General features: G+C 41.3%; 1 protein-coding gene across 3 annotated transcripts in view; it reads left to right on the top strand.

The window, feature by feature from the left end:
* Positions 1-23,954, top strand: part of LOC138273992 (tenascin-X-like) — a 193,138-nt gene that overhangs the window by 134,582 nt on the left and 34,602 nt on the right. For all 3 annotated transcript variants that reach the window (XM_069218927.1, XM_069218926.1, XM_069218925.1), the window contains 5 exons: positions 2,348-2,605; positions 5,656-5,913; positions 10,138-10,395; positions 14,072-14,329; positions 19,914-20,171. In XM_069218927.1, the coding sequence (XP_069075028.1) occupies positions 2,348-2,605; positions 5,656-5,913; positions 10,138-10,395; positions 14,072-14,329; positions 19,914-20,171 (1,290 nt within the window). The remainder of the gene's footprint in view (positions 1-2,347; positions 2,606-5,655; positions 5,914-10,137; positions 10,396-14,071; positions 14,330-19,913; positions 20,172-23,954) is intronic.

Below are 23,954 nucleotides of genomic sequence, written 5' to 3'. Positions count from 1 at the left end.
TTGGGTGCCAACACTGTGATCATGAACTGAATCCAAGGTTGTAAAATATAAGATAGAAATGGAGACATACCCAGGTTTTGCCTTGTTTGTGAAAGGTGAGCCCTTTTAAATGTTCAGTCTGAGTACAGGCATGGAATCATGTGCAAATTGCACTTAAGTGATGACCTGCCCACGACTGCAAGCTCGCCTAGTGGCCTGGGACACTTAGATGGGGCACCTGAAGATGATCAAACTGTGTGTTTTGTGATTTATCTCAAGGATCAAGAATTAAGAAAGTTAAGGCTAGTAACCTATATTTCACAATTGCAGATGAAACACCAATAAACATAAAGTGCTTAGTATTGAGAAATCAACGCAGATGTTAAAGCCTATCCATGATATGATCTTTGAGTCTCAAATAAAAAATGGAAGACAGTATAGAGAAAGAAGGCTGAGTAATTCATAGAGGATCAACTGAAGGCACTGAGTTTGGGAAGGAGGGGCCAAGCTTGATGTGAAAATGAAGAGCTTTTGTGTGCTCTAGTCTCTGCAGAGGAAGGTAAACAGGCTTTCTCTGATCTCAAGAAATGGTATATCCACTACTGCAAATAAGTCTCATGAAGATCGAGCAGAGTGCACAGTGATGGATCTTGACATTCAAGAAAGACAGAGCTAATGGCCTGAACCACAGATTGGCAAATAGACAAATATTGAAAATTCATTGCTTGGAGATGTAAAGTAGATGAAGCTCATCAAGGCAATTCTTTAGTTGATCCTCATATCTCCAACAAAAGTGAGACACAATACAAAGGTGCAACCCGGCTCATTAATACATGATGTGAAACCTGCTAACTCACCAGGGCATCTGTTGAAATCTGCTCCATGCATGTGAGTATCTTTGTAAAGCCGGTATAACTAGAGATACAACTGCTCCACTGAAGAATCTAAATTTCACAGAACAGATGCCATGTTTGAAGAGCTTTCTCTGCAACACAATTTCATTTCCTGAAAAAAACTTCCAAAGCAGAAGTTTCTTTCTATAAAAAACACACCATTATTCTTGATGCTCACTGACGTTTCTTCCTGACCTTCTTTGTCCATTGTGCAATATCCCTAACTTGGACATTCCCTGCCTCATGAAGACAAAATATATGACCGTCACTCCGCCTTACAAAGGGTAGTGACCTCCAATATCATTTTGCTACCCTTTGGTGGATGGATCACCAAGACATATCTTACAACAGTGGTGTCAGCTGAGGCTCCACTGCTGTATACTTTCCTCTTCTACCAAATTTTAATAGAGAGGAGGTATCCTTGCTCAGAGGTGCAGAAGCACTGCCTATTTATGGGGGTTTTCCTTTTATTTGGCAGGATACCTGAAAAGTCAAAATGAGAGCTGATTGTTTCAATTTTTCATTAAAAACTGGCCAGGGAAATCTGACGTTTTTGCAGCCGATCATGGTCGTGTAAATTAGTGGAAGAAAATCATGGTGGATTTTAGGGATGTCTGGCACAGAATTAGTTTGGAAAGTGAAATAAATATTCTTCAAATTCAGAGGAAGTAATGGAAAGAATGATTCTAATTAGAAGAACAAGATTTACAGGAAACAAAATGGCTCATTAAGATATTTCTAAAATGTCTAATTTGTGAGTGCGGACCATAGGTGTACGTACACTTACTTACAAAATAATGTGTTTGCTGAGGAAGGTAGAATGCTCTCTTCAACTACTTAGTTCTCATAATTTTCCAAAGGACCTCCAATATAAATAAATGTATGTAACTGTGAATAAGACCAATTTTATAGTTGAATCCATGAATTTGGTAGAGCCTTGCCAAAGTGGCGCAATTTTCAAGCTGTTTGGCTACACCTTTTCCTCACTTCGAATAGGGCATTTATGAAAGCTAAAAAGTAATCAGGTAAATCAGCACAAAATTAGTGGTAGCAATATTTATTCTTCACTTCACTGTAGGATTTCTGGCCTTACTCCGAAACCCAGTTACTCATTATTAGAATGTGGAGGCAATTCTAAGGCAGATGTTTTTGGACCTGTCAACCTGTAGCCTTGTACACCTCAGTAATCACTTAGCTGACACCTCTCTCACCAGACAGAAGGCAGCCTAATGGTTCCTTAGGGATTTATATTAGGAATCAATAATATAGAAAGACAGGGCCAATGACCTGAACTGCATAATGGCTGATCGAAAGACATTAATGCTGCAGTGCTTGGACATGTGACGAAACCCCGTTAAAGGGATACCCCTGATCTTTCGTGACACCTGCCATGAATTTGGGCCAACATGTACACTAATTGCATTAATTTACAGTTATTCAAGTGTAATTGCACCTTTTGTGTCTTTTCATTTCAGTGCCAGATGTTGTGAGGAATCTAACTGCCAGCAATATCACTACACAGTCCATATTTTTGAGCTGGCTGCATCCAGAGGGAAACATGAGCTCTTATGCGATAGAATTCCTGGGAGACCCATCAAAGACTATTGAGCTGCAATCAGAGTCTGCGCTCATCAACGCCCTAACACCTGGAAATTTGTACACCTTTGTGATCTCTGTCCTGGTGAAAGACAACCCTATGAGAGGGAACAGTGTTGCTGTTTCTGCATACACAGGTGAGGAGATGGGAGTCATTCAGTTTATATCTCTGATTAATGATACTGCAGTTTTCATTAATTTTCCTGAGGGTGTTAAACCAGTGGAAGAATTATGTGACACATGCGTAAAGTGATGAGTCCCCAAAGATGTTATATAGTCTTTTTTGGTAATGTTTGGAAAAGTTTTCTGAGTAGCATTATAAGAAATCTAAATGTACATTTCTACCTCCGAAGTTCAATGTGAGCAATAAAACTGACCATAATGATAGGTAAACTGGCCATTAAAAGAAAGTTAGTGACATATTTTCTAAGGAAATAATGTCCTTGACAATGAGTAGGTGTGTGAATTTTGACTCCAGTTTATGATTCAGAATAAGGACCTCCAGCATTGAGAATGGTCTGCAAAAAGACGCAAAAACCCATCTGTTTTCTTTAAGTCAGCCTTCAATGTTTTACAAAGCAGTAAGCCTGCTTATGGTGCTCTGCTATTCTTTCATACTCTTGAGACATGTGGATATGATGACAAACCTCTTATGTCTATTAGCAAACCTTTTAAGATGGTTAACCTCTTCATCCAAAAGCCATGTTCAACTCCACTTCGGTTCATCTTACCTTTTTAAAAATATTTAGATTGTTGAAGTAGGCAATCAAAGCATCATTTTATGAAACACCTAGAGGAAATTAACATAGATTTATTAAGCACAAAGTGACACCCAAAATTGGGTGCCAACACTGTGATCATGAACTGAATCCAAGGTTGTAAAATATTAGATAGAAATGGAGACATACCCAGGTTTTGCCTTGTTTGTGAAAGGTGAGCCCTTTTAAATGTTCAGTCTGAGTACAGGTACGGAATCATGTGCAAATAGCACTTAAGTGATGACCTGCCCATGACTGCAAGCTCGCCTAGTGGCCTGATACACTGAGATGGGGCACCTGAAGATGATAAAACTGTGTGTTTTGTGATTTATCTCAAGGATCAAGAATTAAGAAAGTTAAGGCTAGTAACCTATATTTCACAATTGCAGATGAAACACCAATAAACATAAAGTGCTTAGTATTGAGAAATCAACGCAGATGTTAAAGCCTATCCATGATTGGATCTTTGAGTCTCAAATAAAAAATGGAAGACAGTATAGAGAAAGAAGGCTGAGTAATTCATAGAGGATCAACTGAAGGCACTGAGTTTGGGAAGGAGGGGCCAAGCTTGACGTGAAAATTAAGAGCTTTTGTGTGCTCAAGTCTCTGCAGAGGAAGGTAAACAGGCTTTCTCTGATCTCAAGAAATGGCATATCCACTACTGCAAATAAGTCTCATGAAGATCGAGCAGAGTGCACAGTGATGTATCTTGACATTCAAGAAAGACAGAGCTCATGGCCTGAACCACGGATTGGCAAATAGACAAATATTGAAAATTCATTGCTTGGAAATGTAAAGTAGATGAAGCTCATCAAGGCAATTCTTGAGGTGATCCTCACATCTCCAAAAAAAGTCAGACACAATACAAAGGTGCAACCCGGCTCATTAATACATGATGTGAAACCTGCTAACTCACCAGGGCATCTGTTGAAATCTGCTTCATGCATGTGAGTATCTTTGTAAAGCCGGAATAACTAGAGATACAACTGCTCCACTGAAGAATCTAAATTTCGCAGAACAGATCCCATGTTTGAAGAGCTTTCTCTGCAACACATTTCTTTTCCTGAAAAAAACTTCCAAAGCAGAAGTTTCTTTCTATAAAAAACACACCATTATTCTTGATGCTCACTGAGGTTTCTCCCTGACCTTCTTTGTCCATTGTGCAATATCCCTAACTTGGACATTCCCTGCCTCATGAAGACAAAATATATGACCGTCACTCCGCCTTACAAAGGGTAGGGAGCTCCACTATCATTTTGCTACCCTTTGGTGAAAGGATCACCAAGACAAATCGTACAACAGTGGTGTCAGCTGAGGCTCCACTGCTGTATACTTTCCTCTTTTACCAAATTTAAATAGAGAGGAGGTATCCTTGCTCAGAGGTGCAGAAGCACTGCCTATTTATGGGGGTTTTCCTGTTATTTTGCAGGATACCTGAAAAGTCAAAATGAGAGCTGAGTGTTTCAATTTTTCATTAAAAAGTAGCCAGGGAAATCTGATGTTTTTGCAGCCGATCATGGTCGTGTAAATTTGTGGAAGAAAATCATGGTAGATTTTAGGGATGTCTGGCACAGAATGAGTTTGGAAAGTGAAATAAATATTCTTCAAATTCAGAGGAAGTAATGGAAAGAATGATTCTAATTAGAAGAACAAGATTTACAGGAACCAAAATGGATCATAAAGATATTTCTAAAATGTCTAATTTGTGAGTGTGGTCCATAGGTGTACGTACGCTTACTTACAAAATAATGTGTTTCCTGAGGGAGGTAGAATGCTCTCTTCAACAACTTAGTTCTCATAATTTTCCAAAGGCCCTCCAATAGAAATAAATGTATGTAACTGTGAATAAGACCAATTATATAGTTGAATCCATGAATTTGCTAGAGCCCTGCCACAGTGCCACTATTTTCAAGCTGTTTGACTGCACCTTTTATCTGACTTCGAATAGGGTATTTATGAAAGCTAAAAAGTAATCACGCAAATCAGCACAAAATTAGTGGTAGCAATATTTATTCTTCACTTCACTGTAGGATTTCCGGCCTTACTCTGAAACCCAGTTTCTCATACGTAGAATGTGGAGGCAATTCTAAGGCAGATGTTTTTGGACCTGTCTACCTGTAGCCTTGTGCACCTCAGTAATCACTTAGCTGACACCTCTCTCATCAGACAGAAGGCAGCCTAAAGGTTCCCTCAGGGATTTATAGTAGGAATCAATAACTTAGAAAGACAGGGCCAATGACCTGAACTGCATATTGGCTGATCGAAAGACATTAATGATGCAGTGCTTGGACATGTGACGAAACCCCGTTAAAGGGATACCCCTGATCTTCCATGACACCTGCCATGAATTTTGACCAACATGTTACACTAATTGCATTCATTTACAGTTATTCAAGAGTAATTGCACCTTTTGTGTCTTTTCATTTCAGTGCCAGATATAGTGAGGAATCTAACTGCCAGCAATATCACTACACAGTCCGTATTTTTGAGCTGGCTCCATCCAGAGGGAAACATGAGCTCTTATGTGATAGAAGTCCTGGGAGACCCATCAAAGACTATTGAGGTGCAATCAGAGTCTGCGCTCATCAACGCCCTAACACCTGGAAATTTGTACACCTTTGTGATCTCTGTCCTGGTGAAAGACAACCCTATGAGAGGGAAAATTGTTGCTGTTTCTGCATACACAGGTGAGGAGATGGGACTCATTCAGTTTATAGTTCTGATAAATGATACTGTAGTTTTCATTAATTTTCCTGAGTGTTTTAAACCAGTGGAAGAATTATGTGACACATGCGTAAAGTGATGAGACCCCAAAGATGTGATATCATCTTTTTTGGTATTGTTTGGAAAAGTTTTCTGAGTAACATTATAAGAAATCTAAACGTACATTTCTACTTCCGAAGTTCAATGTGAGCAATAAAACTGACCACAATGATAGGTAAACTGGCCAATTCAAAGAAAGTAAGTGGCATATTTTCTAAGGAAATAATGTCCTTGACAATGAGTAGGTGTGAGAATTTTGACTCCAGTTTATGATTCACAATTCGGACCTACAGTATTGAGGATGGTCTGCAAAAAGACGCAAAAGCCCATCTGTTTTCTTTAAGTCAGCCTTCAATGTTTTACAAAGCAGTAAGCCTGCTCATGCTGCTCTGCTATTCTTTCATACTCTTGAGACATGTGGATATGATGACAAACCTCTTAGGTCTATTAGCAAACCTTTTAAGATGGTTAACCTCTTCATCCAAAATCCATGTTCAACTCCACTTCGGTTCATCTTACCTTTTCTTAAATATTTAGATTGTTGAATTAGGCAATCAAAGCATCATTTCATGAAACACCTAGAGGAAATTGATATAGATTTATTAAGCACAAAGAGACACCCAAAATTGGGTGCCAACACTGTGATCATGAATGAATTCAAGGTTGTCAAATATTAGATAGAAATGGAGAAATACCCAGGTTTTGCCTTGTTTGTGAAAGGTGAGCCCTTTTAATTGTTCAGTCTGAGTACAGGCACAGAATCATGTGCAATTACACTTAAGTGATGACCTGCCCACTACTGCAAGCTCACCTAGTGGCCTGGGATACTTAGATGGGGCACCTGAAGATGATCAAACTGTGTGTTTTGTGATTTATCTCAAGGATCAAGAATTAAGAAAGTTAAGGCTAGTAATCTATATTTCACAATTGCTAATGAAACAACAATAAACATTAAAGTGATTACTATTGAGAAATCAATGCAGATGTTAGAGCCTATCCATGATAGGATCTTTGAATCTCAAATAAAAAATGGGAGACAGTATACAGAAAGAAGGCTGAGTAATTCATAGAGGACCAACTGAAGGCACTTAGTTTGGGAAGGAGGGGCCAAGCTTGAAGTGAAAATTAAGAGCTTTTGTGTGTTCAAGTCTCTGCAGACGAAGATAAACAGGCCTTCTCTGATCTCAAGAAATGGTATATCCACTACTGCAAATAAGTCTCATGAAGATCGAGCAGATTGCACAGTGATGTATCTTGACATTCAAGAAAGACAGAGCTAATGGCCTGAACCACAGATTGGCAAATAGACAAATATTGAAAATTCATTGCTTGGAGATGTAAAGTAGATGAAGCTCGTCAAGGCAATTCTTTAGGTGATCCTCATATCTCCAACAAAAATGAGACACAATTCAAAGGTGCAACCAGGCTCATTAATACATGATGTGAAACCTGCTAACTCACCAGGGCATCTGTTGAAATCTGCTTCATGCATGTGAGTAACTTTGTAAAGCCGGTATAACTAGAGATACAACTCCTCCACTGAAGAATCAAAATTTCGCAGAACAGATGCCATGTTTGAAGAGCTTTCTCTGCAACATATTTATTTTCCTGAAAAAATCTTCCAAAGCAGAAGTTTCTTTCTATAAAAAACACACCATTATTCTTGATGCTCACCGAGGTTTCTCCCTGAGTTTCGTTGTCCATTGTGCAATATCCTTAACTGGGACATTCCCTCCCTCATGAAGACAAAATATATGACCGTCACTCCGCCTTACAAAGGGTAGGGAGCTCCACTATCATTTTGCTGCCCTTTGGTGAAAGGATCACCAAGACAAATCTTACAACAGTGGTGTCAGCTGAGGCTCCACTGCTGTATACTTTCCTCTTCTACCAAATTTAAATAGAGAGGAGGTATCCTTGCTCAGAGGTGCAGAAACACTGCCTATTTATGGGGGTTTACTGTTATTTTGCAGGATACCTGAAAAGTCAAAATAAGAGCTGAGTGTTTCAATTTCTCATTAAAAAGTGGCCAGTGAAATCTGACGTTTTTGCAGCCGATCATGGTCGTGTAAATTTGTGGAAGAAAATCATGGTAGATTTTAGGGATGTCTGGCACAGAATGAGTTTGGAAAGTGAAATAAATAGTCTTCAAATTCAGAGGAAGTAATGGAAAGAATGATTCTAATTAGAAGAACAAGATTTACAGGAACCAAAATGGCTCATTTAGATATTTCTAAAATGTCTAATTTGTGAATGCGGACCATAGGTGTACGTACACTTACTTACAAAATAATGTGTCTGCTGAGGGAGGTAGAATGCTCTCTTCAACAACTTAGTTCTCATAATTTTCCAAAGGACCTCCAATATAAATAAATGTATGTAACTGTGAATAAGACCAATTATATAGTTGAATACATGAATTTGCTAGAGCCTTGCCACATTGCCGCTATTTTCAAGCTGTTTGGCTGCACCTTTTACCTGACTTCGAATAGGGCATTTATGAAAGCTAAAAAGTAATCAGGTAAATCAGCACAAAATTAGTGGTAGCAATATTTATTCTTCACTTCACTGTAGAATTTCCGGCCTTACTCTGAAACCCGGCTCATTAATACATGATGTGAAACCTGCTAACTCACCAGGGCATCTGTTGAAATCTGCTCCATGCATGTGAGTATCTTTGTAAAGCCGGTATAACTAGAGATACATCTGCTCCACTGAAGAATCTAAATTTCGCAGAACAGATGCCTTATTTGAAGAGCTTTCTGTGCAACACATTTCTTTTCCTGAAAAAAACTTCCAAAGCAGAAGTTTCTTTCTATAAAAAACACACCATTATTCTTGATGCTCACTGAGGTTTCTCCCTGACCTTTGTTGTCCATTGTTAAATATCCCTAACTTGGACTTTCCCTGCCTCATGAAGACAATATATATGACCGTCACTCCGCCTTACAAAGGGTAGGGAGCTCCACTATCATTTTGCTACCCTTTGGTGAAAGGATCACCAAGACAAATCTTACAACAGTGGTGTCAGCTGAGGCTCCACTGCTGTATACTTTTCTCTTCTACCAAATTTAAATAGAGAGGAGGTATCCTTGCTCAGAGGTGCAGAAGCACTGCCTATTTATGGGGGGTTTCCTGTTATTTTGCAGGATACCTGAAAAGTCAAAATGAGAGCTGAGTGTTTAAATTTTTCATTAAAAAGTGGCCAGTGAAATCTGACGTTTTTGCAGCCGATCATTGTCGTGTAAATTTGTGAAAGAAAATCATGGTAGATTTTAGGGATGTTTGGCACAAAATGAGTTTAGAAAGTGAAATAAATAATCTTCAAATTCAGAGGAAGTAATGGAAAGAATGATTCTAATTAGAAGAAGAAGATTTACAGGAACCAAAATGGCTCATAAAGATATTTCTAAAATGTCTAATTTGTGAGTGCGGTCCATAGGTGTACGTACACTTACTTACAAAATAATGTGTTTGCTGAGGGAGGTAGAATGCTCTCTTCAACACCTTAGTTCTCATAATTTTCCAAAGGCCCTCCAATATAAATAAATGTATGTAACTGTGAATAAGACCAATTATATAGTTGAATCCAGGAATTTGCTAGAGCCCTGCCACAGTGCCACTATTTTCAAGCTGTTTGGCTGCACAATTTTACCTGACTTTGAATAGGGCATTTATGAAAGCTAAAAAGTGATCAGGTAAATCAGCACAAAATTAGTGTTAGCAATATTTATTCTTCACTTTAATGTAGGATTCGGGCCTTACTCTGAAACCCTGTTACTCATAAGTAGAATGTGGAGGCAGTTCTAAGGCAGATGTTTTTGGACCTGTCTACCTGTAGCTGTGTACACCTCAGTAATCACTTAGCTGACACCTCTCTCACCAGACAGAAGGCAGCCTAAAGATTCCTTAGGGATTTATATTAGGAATCAATAATTTAGAAAGACAGGGCCAATGACCTGAACTGCATATTAGCTGATCGAAAGACATTAATGATGCAGTGCTCGGACATGTGACAAAACCCCGTTAAAGGGATACCCCTGATCTTCCACGACACCTACCATGAATTTTGACCAACATGTTACACTAATTGCATTCATTTACAGTTATTCAAGTGTAATTCCACCTTTTGTGTCTTTTCATTTCAGTGCCAGATGTAGTGAGGAATCCAACTGCCAGCAATATCACCACACAGTCCGTATTTTTGAGCTGGCTGCATCCAGAGGGAAACATGAGCTCTTATGTGATAGAAGTACTGGGAGACCCATCAAAGACTATTGAGGTGCAATCAGAGTCTGCGCCCATCAACGCCCTAACACCTGGAAATTTGTACACCTTTGTGATCTCTGTCCTGGTGAAAGACAACCCTATGAGAGGGAAAAGTGTTGCTGTTTCTGCATACACAGGTGAGGAGATGGTAGTCATTCAGTTTATATCTCTGATTAATGATACTGCAGTTTTCATTAATTTACCTGAGTGTGTTAAACCAGTGGAAGAATTATGTGACACATGCGTAAAGTGATGAGACCCCAAAGATGTGATATAGTCTTTTTTGGTAATGTTTGGAAAAGTTTTCTGAGTAGCATTATAAGAAATCTAAATGTACATGTCTACCTCCGAAGTTCAATGTGTGCAATAAAACTGACCACAATGATAGGTAAACTGGCCATTCAAAGAAGGTAAGTGACATATTTTCTAAGGAAATAATGTCCTTGACAATGAGTAGGTGTGTGAATTTTGACTCCAGTTTATGATTCAGAATAAGGACCTCCAGCATTGAGGATGGTCTGCAAAAAGACGCAATAGCCCATCTGTTTTCTTTAAGTCAGCCTTCAATGTTTCACAAACCAGTAAGCCTGCTTATGCTGCTCTGCTATTCTTTCATACTCTTGAGACATGTGGATATGATGACAAACCTCTTAGGTCTATTAGCAAACCTTTTAAGATGGTTAACCTCTTCATCCAAAAGCCATGTTCAACTCCACTTCGGTTCATCTTACCTTTTTAAAAATATTTAGATTGTTGAAGTAGGCAATCAAAGCATCATTTCATGAAACACCTAGAGGAAATTGATATAGATTTATTAAGCACAAAGAGACACCCAAAATTGGGTGCCAACACTGTGATCATGAACTGAATCCAAGGGTGTAAAATATTAGGTAGAAATGGAGACATACCCAGGTTTTGCCTTGTTTGTGAAAGGTGAGCCCTTTTAAATGTTCAGTCTGAGTACAGGTATGGAATCATGTGCAAATTGCACTTAAGTGATGACCTGCCCACGACTGCAAGCTCGCCTAGTGGCCTGGGACACTTAGATGGGGCACCTCAAGATGATCAAACTGTGTGTTTTGTGATTTATCTCAAGGATCAAGAATTAAGAAAGTTAAGGCTTGTAACCTATATTTCACAATTGCAGATGAAACACCAATAAACATAAAGGTGGTCATTCTAACCTTGGTGGTAAAAACCGCCAGGGCGAATGACCGCGGTAGCACCGCCAACAGGCTGGCGGTGCACCCCTGGGCATTCTGACCGCGGCGGTTCAGCCGCGGCCAGAAACGGAAAGTCGGCGGTGTACCATGACTTTCCGCTGCCCTTGAGAATCCTCCATGGCGGCGGAGCGCGCTCCGCCGCCATGGGGATTCTGACACCCCCTACCGCCATCCTGTTCCTGGCGGGTCTCCCGCCAGGAACAGGATGGCGGTAGGGGGTGCCGCGGGGCCCCTGGGGGCCCCTGCAGTGCCCATGCCAATGGCATGGGCACTGCAGGGGCCCCCGTAAGAGGGCTCCACTATGTATTTCAGTGTCTGCTATGCAGACACTGAAATACTCGACGGGTGCCACTGCACCCGTCAATCCTTCCCACTCCGCCGACTCCATTCGGAGCCGGCGTCCTCGTGGGAAGGCTGTTTCCCACTGGGCTGGCAGGCGGCCTTTTGGCGGTCGCCCGCCAGCCCAGTGGGAAACCCAGAATGACCGCTGCGGTCTTTCGACCGCGGTACGGTCTTCTGGCGGTTCCCGCTTGGCGGGCGGCTCCCGCCGCCCGCCAACATCAGAATCAGGCCCAAAGTGCTTAGTATTGAGAAATCAATGCAGATGTTAAAGCCTATCCATGATAGGATCTTTGAATCTCAAATAAAAAATAGGAGAGAGTATAGAGAAAGAAGGCTGAGTAATTCATAGAGGACCAACTGAAGGCACTGAGTTTGGGAAGGAGGGGCCAAGCTTGACGTGAAAATTAAGAGCTTTTGTGTGTTCAAGTCTCTGCAGACGAAGATAAACAGGCTTTCTCTGATCTCAAGAAATGGTATATCCACTACTGCTAATAAGTCTCATGAAGACAGAGCAGAGTGCACAGTGATGCATCTTGACATTGAAGACAGAGCTAATGGCCTGAACCACAGATTGGCAAATAGACAAACATTTAAAATTCATTGCTTGGAGATGTAAAGTAGATGAAGCTCGTCAAGGCAATTCTTTAGGTGATCCTCATATCTCCAACAAAAGTGAGACACAATACAAAGGTGCAACCCGGCTCATTAATACATGATGTGAAACCTGCTAACTCACCAGGGCATCTGTTGACATCTGCTCCATGCATGTGAGTATCTTTGTAAAGCCAGTATAACTAGAGATACAACTCCTCCACTGAAGAATCTAAATTTCGCAGAACAGATGCCATGTTTGAAGAGCTTTCTCTGCAACACATTTCTTTATCCTGAAAAACACTTCCAAAGCAGAAGTTTCTTTCTCTGAAAAACACACCATTATTCTTGATGCTCACTGAGGTTTCTCCCTGACCTTCGTTGTCCATTGTGCAATATCCCTAACTTGGACATTCCCTGCCTCATAAAGACAAAATATGTGACCGTCACTCCGCCTTAAAAAGAGTAGTGAGCTCCACTATCATTTTGCTGCCCTTTGGTAAAAGGATCACCAAGACAAATCTTACAACAGTGGTGTCAGCTGAGGCTCCACTGCTGTATACTTTCCTCTTCTACCAAATTTAGTAGAGAGGAGGTATCCTTGCTCAGAGGTGCAGAAGCACTGCCTATTTATGGGGGGTTTCCTGTTATTTTGCAGGATACCTAAAAAGTGAAAATGAGAGCTGAGTGTTTCAATTTTTCATTCAAAAGTGGCCAGGGAAATCTGACGTTTTTGCAGCCGATTGTGGTCGTGTAAATTTGTGGAAGAAAATCATGGTAGATTTTAGGGATGTCTGGCACAGAATGAGTTTGGAAAGTGAAATAAATATTCTTCAAATTCAGAGGAAGTAATGGAAAGAATGATTCTAATTAGAAGAACAAGATTTACAGGAACCAAAATGGATCATAGAGATATTTCTAAAATGTCTAATTTGTGAGTGCGGTCCATAGTTGTACGTACACTTACTTACAAAATAATGTGTTTACTGAGGGAGGTAGAATGCTCTCTTCAACAACTTAGTTCTCATAATTTTCCAAAGGCCCTCCAATATAAATAAATGTATGTAACTGTGAATAAGACCAATTATATAGTTGAATCCAGGAATTTGCTAGAGCCCTGCCTCAGTGCCACTATTTTCAAGCTGTTTTGCTGCACAATTTTACCTGACTTCGAATAGGGCATTTATGAAAGCTAAAAAGTGATCAGGTAAATCAGCACAAAATTAGTGGTAGCAATATTTATTCTTCACTTTACTGTAGAATTCGGGCCTTACTCTGAAACCCTGTTACTCATAAGTAGAATGTGGAGGCAATTCTAAGGCAGATGTTTTTGGACCTGTCTACCTGTAGCCTTGTACACCTCAGTAATCGCTTAGCTGAAACCTCTCTCACCAGACAGAAGGCAGCCTAAAGATTCCCTAGGGATTTATATTAGGAATCAATAATTTAGAAAGACAGGGCCAATGACCTGAACTGCATATTAGCTGATCGAAAGACATTAATGATGCAGTGCTTGGACATGTGACAAAACCCCGTTAAATGGTTACCCCTGATCTTCCACGAAACCTACCATGAATTTTGACCAACATGTTACACTAATTGCATTAATTTACAGTTATTCAAGTGTAATTGCACCTTTTGTGTCTTTTCATTTCAGTGCCAGATGTAGTGAGGAACCTAACTGCCAGCAATATCACTACACAGTCCATATTTTTGAGCTGGCTGCGTCCAGATGGAAACATGAGCGCTAATGTGATAGACGTCATCGGAGACCCATCAAAGACTATTGAGGTGCAATCAGAGTCTGCGCTCATCAACGGCCTAACACCTGGAAATTTGTACACGTTTGTGGTCTCTGTCCGGGTGACAGACAACCCTATGAGAGGGAAAAGTGTTGCTGTTTCTGAATACACAGGTGAGGAGATGGGAGTCATTCATTTTAAGTCTCTGATTAATGAATCTGTAGTTTTCAGTAATTCTCCCGAGTGTGTTAAAGCAGTGGAAGAATTATGTGACATGTGGGTAAACCGATCAGACCCCAAAGATGTGGTGTGATATTTCTGGTATTGGTATGAAATGTTTTGTGAGTAGCATTATTAGAAATCTAAAAGTACATTTGCCCCTCCAAAGAGTCAAATCTTCTAAGGAAAAATGCCCTTCCAAATGAGTGGATGTATATTTTCTGACTGCAGTTCACAATTCATTATCAAGACCTACAGGAGATGGGAGCGGCAACAGAAAAACACAAAAGCCTAAGTCTCATCTAACAATTGTTTTTGTGAAAATGATGGTAGTTCTTGGAGTTCTACTTTAGGAGTTAATTTAATATTCCCTATTTTCACCGGCAGTATTGTATAAGAAATCCCTTCTAAAGAAGGGCTTGGGCTTGATTCAGAGTTTGGCAGAGGGGTTACAAGTTCCTTAGGCTATAATGGAATTATAATACGGCAGACGGGATCTCGATCACATTTGTGATGGTGCCCCCTCCCAGTCAAACTCCAAATCAGGCTCTTTGTCACTGAAAAGCAGAATAACACACAGAGAGTGCTTTTAGTGCCCTCTTCCTTAAATCTATGCATTTGTGTAAATGTTCTAAGGCCCGTATTTAGACCTTGTCAGTGGAGGCTGGACTCTCCATCCTTTTCCACTTCTTTCAGTTCAGTTTCTGATTGCCATTTATTTGTGTTTTACCTTAAAAAATAGAATATACTTCAATAGTTTCAGGAATGCAGTTTAATTCCTCCTGTGTCCTTAACATCTTCCTTTTTTATGTGCTTTGTTTGAGCTCTGTCATCAATCCTTGTTTTCACCATTTCCCGATTAGCTGGGGATATGATAGTTTGAGCTGTAATAGCTAAAAGATTTCTATATGTGGCCCTTGTATCTCTGCCCTCTGGATAGCTTCATCCCTTTTGTTATTCTAAAGATAACAGATCTATTAAAGTTTGGTTTACTTTATCATCTGAATGGTTGCTAGTTATGTCAACCACTTTTCTTTTGGAAAGCTCTGAATTAAGTTCTATAAGATTATTTAAGATTTTTCTACTGCTATCCGAGTCAATGATTTTAGGTCCCTCACCTGACTCCTTCATTTGCAGCATGAGGTGAGTTAGAGTGTTTTACTACATTTTGCAATAGGGACATGATGGATTCCAGAATACAATGCTTATTTAAGATGAACCTGTTGTCTTCTAACACAACTATTTTCTCTCCAAGAGTCAGTTATGTAGGGATAAGAGAACGTTCTACGTTTCACTGGTAGAATGTCAGGGAGCTTACAATTTAAATCAGGAACTAATGTAGTTTCTAGCTAGATGATGTTTGAACCTCACCAAATTCAGATTTCGAGACAGCAAGGAAAAGTAGGGCATTTCCACTGTATCTTTATGACCCCCCCTCCTCTTGTATTATATCTTGAACTGATTTATCACTAACTAGATTGTTTTCCAGGCTTGATGAGTAGGTACCATCTTTATATTGCCTTCTTTAAATGAATTAGTCCTCTCAAATAATTTCTCTTAATTGGGACCTGGAGCTTTCAGTTCTAGGGATGCTAAAACTTGATTCTTGGTATCATTTATCTGAAAGCCCTCTTGCTGTCCTATTGCATTTTGCACTAGGAGACTCTCTGATAAGATACATATGTATTTCAGCACATACTGTTTATTGTCTGGGTTACCTCCTATGGGCAGGTCATTTGTTCTTTAATCAGTTTCAAGCTCCATTTCTCCACGTAGGATCATATTAACCCTCTTTTTCCCCCATTACAGATTTTGTGTACCCTCACTAAACAAGCTTCCGCTACACATTTTTTACTAGAGTTTTTAAAGAGCCATTTTCCAAATGCCAGAGACCCCGCTTTCCTTTGAACATCTGCATCTCTTGGACTCCTTGCATCACTGAAACTGATTATTTTTGATTCTTCTCAATAAAATTTCAGTTTTAACATTAGGTGCCAGATAATCTATCATACATCCTTATCTATGACTGGTACATTTACAAAACACATGGGCTTTATTCTATGCGTCAATAGGATTCTTAACTTCAGTAGTTCCTGGTCCCAGATGTGCTTGTGAAGACCATTTGTGTTGAACTTCAGTCTTAGTTTTTTGCTTCCATCTGTGGTACAGATGTGGGTATAGGTTTACTCCAATTCAGGTTTCTTACACTGAGATCCTTGATCTTTCTTGTCCTTAATGTTTTTGAGAAAGGGCTATGCTGTATTAAAAAAGAAGATTTATTTTCAGACCATTTTCATTTTTGATTGAAGCTTTACTCCTCAGTGAACCTGAAGCCAATGTAGTTAATGACTGTTCTGTCCTAAGAGTTCTTATAAGTGAACTGTTTTCGTTATTGGCACTACTATTGCAGGGAAACTTGCTTTTCATGTGTACACTCTTTGACAACAATGTAGGGTGAACTTTCACTTTACTTTTAGCCATTGCTACACCTCAATAGATAGACTTTGTATGTGAAGGGGCAGGCTACTAATTTTAATATGTGTCTCTAATATAATATGATGTAGTGTTGCCCAGATGATTCACATAATTTGAATAGGACCAAATGAAGGATGGACTTATCACCCCATAACTAGGGATCACTACAGCAAGGTTTTTTTTTATTCTGATTTGCCAATTCTAATAGTTTGTTAGTCTAAACTGATTGTTTAGAAGTTTTCTTCACTCCAGGTTCTTGTCATTATGTCCTAAGTCCGAATAGGAATAATAGATATCAATAACCCGATCCAGTCTATGTGTCAAAAGTTCATGCAATGCACAGCATCCTTCTTGTGCAGCCCTGGCATAACAGCTCCCAAGTTTGTCTAATCACCTTTTCTTTTTGCTTTCATCCCAGAAGTCTGGCTAATGAAAGTCTTCTTGATTTCTAACTTTTGTCCCAAAAAACACTCCCCCCTGCCTGACCAGTGGTCAACTCCCCTACTCTGCGATTACTCCTACGGTCAGAAAAGTGACCCCCTTGGTCAGGTTTGCCATGGACCAATGATTGGGGAGGGCAGGACAATGAGGTCCATGAGAAGTCAGAAAATTAAAACATAATAGAACCTGAGCACAAACCTGACAATGAACTCATGTGTAGTTACCATACAAAACTTCAAAATACAACATTCTTGCCTGGAAAATTCAATAGTCACTCTGTAGCCACACAAGCCCTATCTTAGCCAATGATAATCCATGGAGGCAAATACCAGGCAGCATCACAGTCTGTCATAGTCTGTGTATCTGGGTATAAGGAGCAGAAAACCCAAAACAAGTGGCAGAGTGGCAAGGTGGCAAATACTATATTAATTATTATGCAAGACAAGTTTGAAAAGGAAACACCGATTGCAGAGGGGAATTGTAGTAGAACAATATCAGAAGACAGGAGCTTGCGCAGAAGCATTGGCAATCATAGAGCGAGTGAGAACATCGGAGATATACACCTAATTGATAGAAGGGGGAGGAAAGGACCTGCAGGCACATGGTGCACTGGCACTAAACTGGGCACCTCTTTGCTACACAAAGACCCCTCCTGGCACTGTAGGACTAACCCTCTTTGGTACGACCCCACTGCTACGACTGAAGAAAACTGCCTTCCTGCCGTCTGCCTTCAGTTCGATGATGAGAGCCATCAGGGAAGCAAATAGGAATGAACAGAGGGGGCTCTGGAGAGACCCTGGCACCTTCTGCAACCATAACCAAGCCAACTGTTCTCCTCCTAGTTACACTAGCTTGGCACCTCTGGCTCCAGTGGTAGCCGCAGCTCCAAATTCTGATGGTTACACTGGCTATGCAGCCCGGCCCCTCCACTGTCCTTTCCTTCTCGCTGACACCTTTTGCCACCAGAGTTACTTTTGTCTCCCTGCAATCACCAAAGAAATATTCTGGCTGCCCAGTTACAAAAACCTCTTTGCTCACCCCTTGCCACATGACGAATGTATGTGCCTCCATTGTGGTTGCTCTCTCCCGCTCTGCATATGAAAATGAGGTGGTTGTATTTGCTAGTGGGATTCCACCACTGGCAGTGGAAAATGTAAGAAGGTTGGGTGGTGGCAGTGGGTCCTGCCACCTCTTACCTCATGAAAGTCAATCACACCATCTCCTGTGAATCTGGAGCCTCCCAGCTTCCATCGTGGGATGCTACAACGAGGATGCTGAACTGGCAGCTGCTGTTTGAATTTCATGTATAACAAAGCAGTAGATGCTAGGTTTCTGCTTACTTATGGTTAGTTGCTGTGAGCATTGTGAGTGACCCAAGAGAGCTCTGCAGATGTTCAAAGTCTACTTTCTCCCCTGCACCCATGAGTCCAATGGAGGCACATTGACATTGATCATGACTCTTGTTGGAGAATCAGCGGTACAGTAGGTACAGATGTTTAGTCTTCCCTCTTTGTATTAAGAGGAGTAATAATCTGTGCCTGTCTCAATCCCTGGAACTTCCCAGCTTACATAGCTTTCCTGTGGTGGGTGCGTGTGCTCAAATCCCTTTGTGCACACTGATCACATTTTGATATCTATTAATTATTTTGTAGATTTATGCTTATGTAAGATGCATGTTTTCACCCTTTTCCTTAAGAGATGCAAGACAGACCTTTATCAGTCTAATGTAACAGGTCCGTGAAACTGACATTAGTAGCTCTCCTTTCCTAAGATATTGTTAACTAAGGAAATATTTTCAAAGAAAACTTTAGCATTGAGAAGAAAAAATAGAAGCAAAAAGTACTTTGAAGGATCTAGGGGCTGATTTAGAGTTTTGCAGATAGATAATTTTCGTAAACTTGATTATTCTGCCCACCTTATTACACGTGTCATAGTATATGATGCACTTGTAGTAATGTAGACAGGATATCCATTGCATTTGTGGTTGAGTTAGCTGTCCGTCCTACTCTAAATTAGGCCCTTAGTTTCTAAGTCTATGCATTAGTGTAAATGTGTGAGGCCATGGTTTGGGTCATGTCAAATTTATACTGAAGCTTCCCTCTGTGAAAAGAACACTGGCTAACCATGACATCCACTTATAATAAGACAGCAATAGAATTCTCCAACTGTAATGAGAAACACTACCTTTAATGACAACTTTCCTAACTACTGTAATTTTGGAATGAGGTGTCAATACTTGTTAGTCTGTTTTCAACATGGCCAGTCCAAAAATAAAAATGGTGGTGCTGTGACTGTGAAGTGTGCCAGCTCTAACTAGATCGTAGCCCATTATTCTCTTAACCTGTGGTCTGGGAGCTCCAATTTTCCTTCATGTAAGGCTGTTGATGCAGTAGTCTGTGGAGAATCCAGAGGCAGCAGGACTTGGGCCCATCCCCTAGAAGCAAAAGCATGTCTATTGCCTCAAGGATAACCTACCCTGTGGGGGGTAAGTACCATGACCAACAAAAGAGTAGTTGAGTTGTTCCCACACAGTCCTTGTGAATAATGGAGCAAATACATCATATTGGCTTTTGTATTAGGCGGTACAAGTGTAATTTCTTCTTCTGCATTTTCTCTTTCCAGTTCCCGATGTGGTGAAGAATCTAAGTGCTATTAATATCACCACACACTCTGTAATTCTGACCTGGCTGCCTTCTGATGGAAACAGGAGCTCTTATTCAATACAAGTCATAGGAGAACCATCCACCTCTCTGTTGGCACCAAAAGAGTCAGTACTCATTGAAGCGCTCACACCTGGAAATTTGTACACCTTTCTGGTCTCTGTCCTGGTAACCAATAACCCGATGAGTGGCAAAAATGTGAGCATTTCCAAATACACAGGTAAGAAGAGAATAGCTGCTCATTTTACAGCTTTTATATATTCAAAGTTTACTTTTCAGAATTTGTCTTATAGTTGTTAAAATACTCCTAGAAACATAGGATATTTGCTTTGAATTGATGAGGTCACCAATTGCTGATATAGTTGTTGTTAGTATTCTTTTGCAAAACAAGTAAACACCTACAAATATATTAAGAAACTTAGGGCCTGATTTAGATCTTGGCGGTACCTGTCACTCCATCGGTTTTCGATTAAAAACCATTCAGCTGCTTTGGTAGTCTGCCCGCTCTATCTAGATGTTGGTGGGACCACAGACAAAAGAACACTCACGTCTCTCTGATTCTGCAACAAATCTCCACCCTCTTCAATGGTGCTATTGGAAATACTGCCTGGTGGCAGGACCCCAGCCATTGTTCCCACCAAGCCAATCACGCTGTGCCTTCCTACCAAGAAAAATATGGCGATGTTACCTCCACACCTGAGTTGGCAGATTGGAATGGAAACAAGGTCAAAACTCACCTATTCAACAATTTCCACTTCAGTTTTCGAGGGCACCTGACTGGACATGACCTGCAATTGCTGCTACTGGACCTTTGAGGAAACACTCCCCCTTCGTCGCAGGACTCGAAGGAAAGCATTTCTGATTACTTGTGTATGTTGCTTGGTCACTTCACCTCAGCTCCGGACCACTGCACTAATATACATGTCAGTAATATTTAAAAAACAACTTGTGACATGAATATGTCTGTAAAATATCTGTATCGGACATTATTGGGGACTCACCTGTATATTACACAAATCGATTATGGAATGAATGCCTGCAACACAATAAAAATAACATCACCATTGTAAAGTATGTTCATGTGTGCACTTTGCGGTGGGACTCGTAAGTGTAATATAGTGTTTCCACTTGTGTGCGTATGTCAGTACATGTATGCCACTGGAACAACTATTCCATGCAAATGACACAATGAATTGTACAGCACTGTGAGCCCTCATGGGGGGCTATCTCATCTCTAGTATGGCTATTGCATACAACACTCTGACTTGCAATATCAGGGGTATGGCATCTCTCATACAACATCACAGAGTTTATGCTTACCTCAGGCGGAGACGCAAACATATAGCCTGCCTCCAGGAGACACACATCACTCCGCCTGAGTTAGACAAGGTGTCCAGGTGCTGGAGTGGACAGGTGTTTGGCACTAAGTATTCAGGATTCACAAAGGGGGTCCTGATTTGAATTGCGCACAGTGTCCCATTTGTACAGTATAGGACACTAAAGGACCCTGAGGGCCAGTTTGTGCTGTTGGAGGGTGCTCTAGATGGGCATTCTTTATCAATAATTTCACTATATGTGCCTAATATGCTCCAGAGCGACTTACTGTGTACCTTGACCCCAGCTCTGCTCACAGATCCCCAGACGTCTAGTCTCTGGAGAGAGGTTTTAATTGTGTACATTGCATAGATTTAGACAGGTTGTTACTCCTTCTATCCAGGACATAGGGCCTCCAAGCAACCAAACATTTTAGGTGCTGGATGGATATAACACAACTACACGATGTCTGCCACTTGAGACACCAAAGGATTGCAGAATATTCTTACTATGCACTGGGCCATCAAATACAGACTAGGCTAGATTACATCTTCTGCAGTGCAGAGCTATGGCCCCGAGTACAGAGCGCGGAATACTTGGGAAGGCCGATCTCAGATCATGGTACCCTTAGGGTGACTTGATGCGGGGGGAAGACAGAGCACCGATCTTGGCCTGCCGCTTGCAGACAAAGGCTGCATAAAGAGAAGCTATTGGAGCTCACTTGCTCCACTATTATGAGGAGAATGAGGGCTCCACGTAGTCCATGGGAATTAAGTGGGATGCCATGAAGGTGGTTATGAGAAGGCACTGTATTAAGACTTTGTGGGGGGTCAGGAGGCCCTTCTCTGAAGTGTATTAGCATTGGAGACTCACCTCTGCGTTTTGGAGCTGGAAGTAGCTACTTCGACTGAGCAGCGTGCATGGCTGCAAGACTGGAGAAGTCAATACAGGGAGGAAGCTTGTGCCTGAATAATATTGACTACAAGGCACCCCTAGCTCAGCAGCATGCAGGTGGTGACAAGCGGGTAGCATGTTGGCATTGCTCCTACACATTGTGGTGCCTAGGACTATCATTGAGGCGATTCGCTCTCCCACAAGTGGGATTGTGGGCTCCAATGCAGCCATATGTGAGGCCTTTGCCCAGTACTCTGAGTCGTTGTACTCTCCCCCACCTGATCCTCTCCCAGACTGCAGTTGGGAATATATTGCTGGGGCAGCTCTCTCCCAGCTCAACCCCCTGCAAATACAGATAATTGAGCAACCCATACAGATTGCAGAGATACAGGATATACCCCGGATGGCCCGCAATATGGTCTTGGGAACAGATGGGTTCCCAGTAGAATATTATGTGCATAATAGGGCTATTCTGGTTCCCAAATTGCTAGCAATGTATAAAGAGGTGTATCAGTGCAGTAGGCTGTCTAATTCACTGTGTGAGGCCTTTATAGTGGTGCTTCCCAAGCCTGGCAGGGACCCCCTAGAAGTGAACTTATACCGCCCTTTGTCAACATTAAACATCGACTAAAAAAATCTAAGTAAAGTATTGGCAAACTGTCTGCTCCCGATCCTCCAGACATTGGTCTACCCTGACCAATGTGGGTTTATCTATCACAGACCCACCTCGTCCAACACGCACCAGCTTTGCCCAATTATGGATGCAGTTGCAAGGTCAGAGGAGCTCCCTATGGTGGTCCCCTTGGATTTCAAGAAAACTTTCAACACCCTTGGGTGGTTGTACCTGCTGCAGGTCTTTAGAGTGATAGGGATGGGTCCTGAGTTCATGGGATGGGCTTGATTGCTATATATGGCCCTGCGTGCTAGGGTGTGATGAGGACATCATATCTCATGTCAATTTACCCCTGGCAGGGTTACACAGCAGGGTTGCTCCCTCTCCCCCGTTATCTTCTCTCTGACCATGGAACCCCTGGCCATGTTACTGTGGGAGAATGGCCCTGCTTGGGATTTGGCAGTGGCCCTAATTGGCACATAGTTGTGCTATATGTGGGAAACATCCTGGTGTATCTGAGGGACCACAAATGGAGACAATCTGATCTTTTTGGTCTCTTGGATTTCTTCAGGACATGACAGGTCTCTGAGTGACTGAGGAAAGCCTTGTATCTTTACCCTAAGGAAAGTGGAGCATACGGAGGAGGGGGTGCTAGAGCTTGACTCTCTGCCTTGACAGTACAAGACATTCTGCTATCTAGGGATGAACATCTATTATCCCAACAAAGACCTTCTGGCAGAACCCTGATATTGCTGAGGCAGAATCTGGGCTTCTTGACGCACTTCTCTTTATCACTAATGGGACAAGCATCCATTGCTAATATGCTGATACTTCCATTGTTCCTGTATTTCTTTGCAGCAATACCTGTGATCCCCACCAGGGGTTTCTTTGCCGACCTATGGAGATTGATCTCCAGTCTAATTTTGCTTGGAGCGCATAAGCAAGTGTCTATAGGAATGCTCCACTTGACCATTAACGGAGGGGAATCTGGAAGTGCCAGATCTTGAATTTTACTTTGCAGCTACGCCACTGCAACGGCCCATGTGCTGGCTGATGAGAGATTCTCTAGTTGAAGGTAGAATGGTAAGGGAAAGCCTGGCGGACATGCATTTGCTGGAAGGGTTGTTGACATCTGGTGGACCTCCCCAGGTGATGAGCAGACTAGAACATACTGCAAAGTAC

Source organism: Pleurodeles waltl, unplaced genomic scaffold (assembly GCF_031143425.1).
Source record: "Pleurodeles waltl isolate 20211129_DDA unplaced genomic scaffold, aPleWal1.hap1.20221129 scaffold_135, whole genome shotgun sequence".
Classification (NCBI taxonomy): domain Eukaryota; kingdom Metazoa; phylum Chordata; class Amphibia; order Caudata; family Salamandridae; genus Pleurodeles; species Pleurodeles waltl.
Note: the sequence above shows the minus strand (reverse complement) of the source record. Positions and strands in the feature narration are given on the sequence as shown.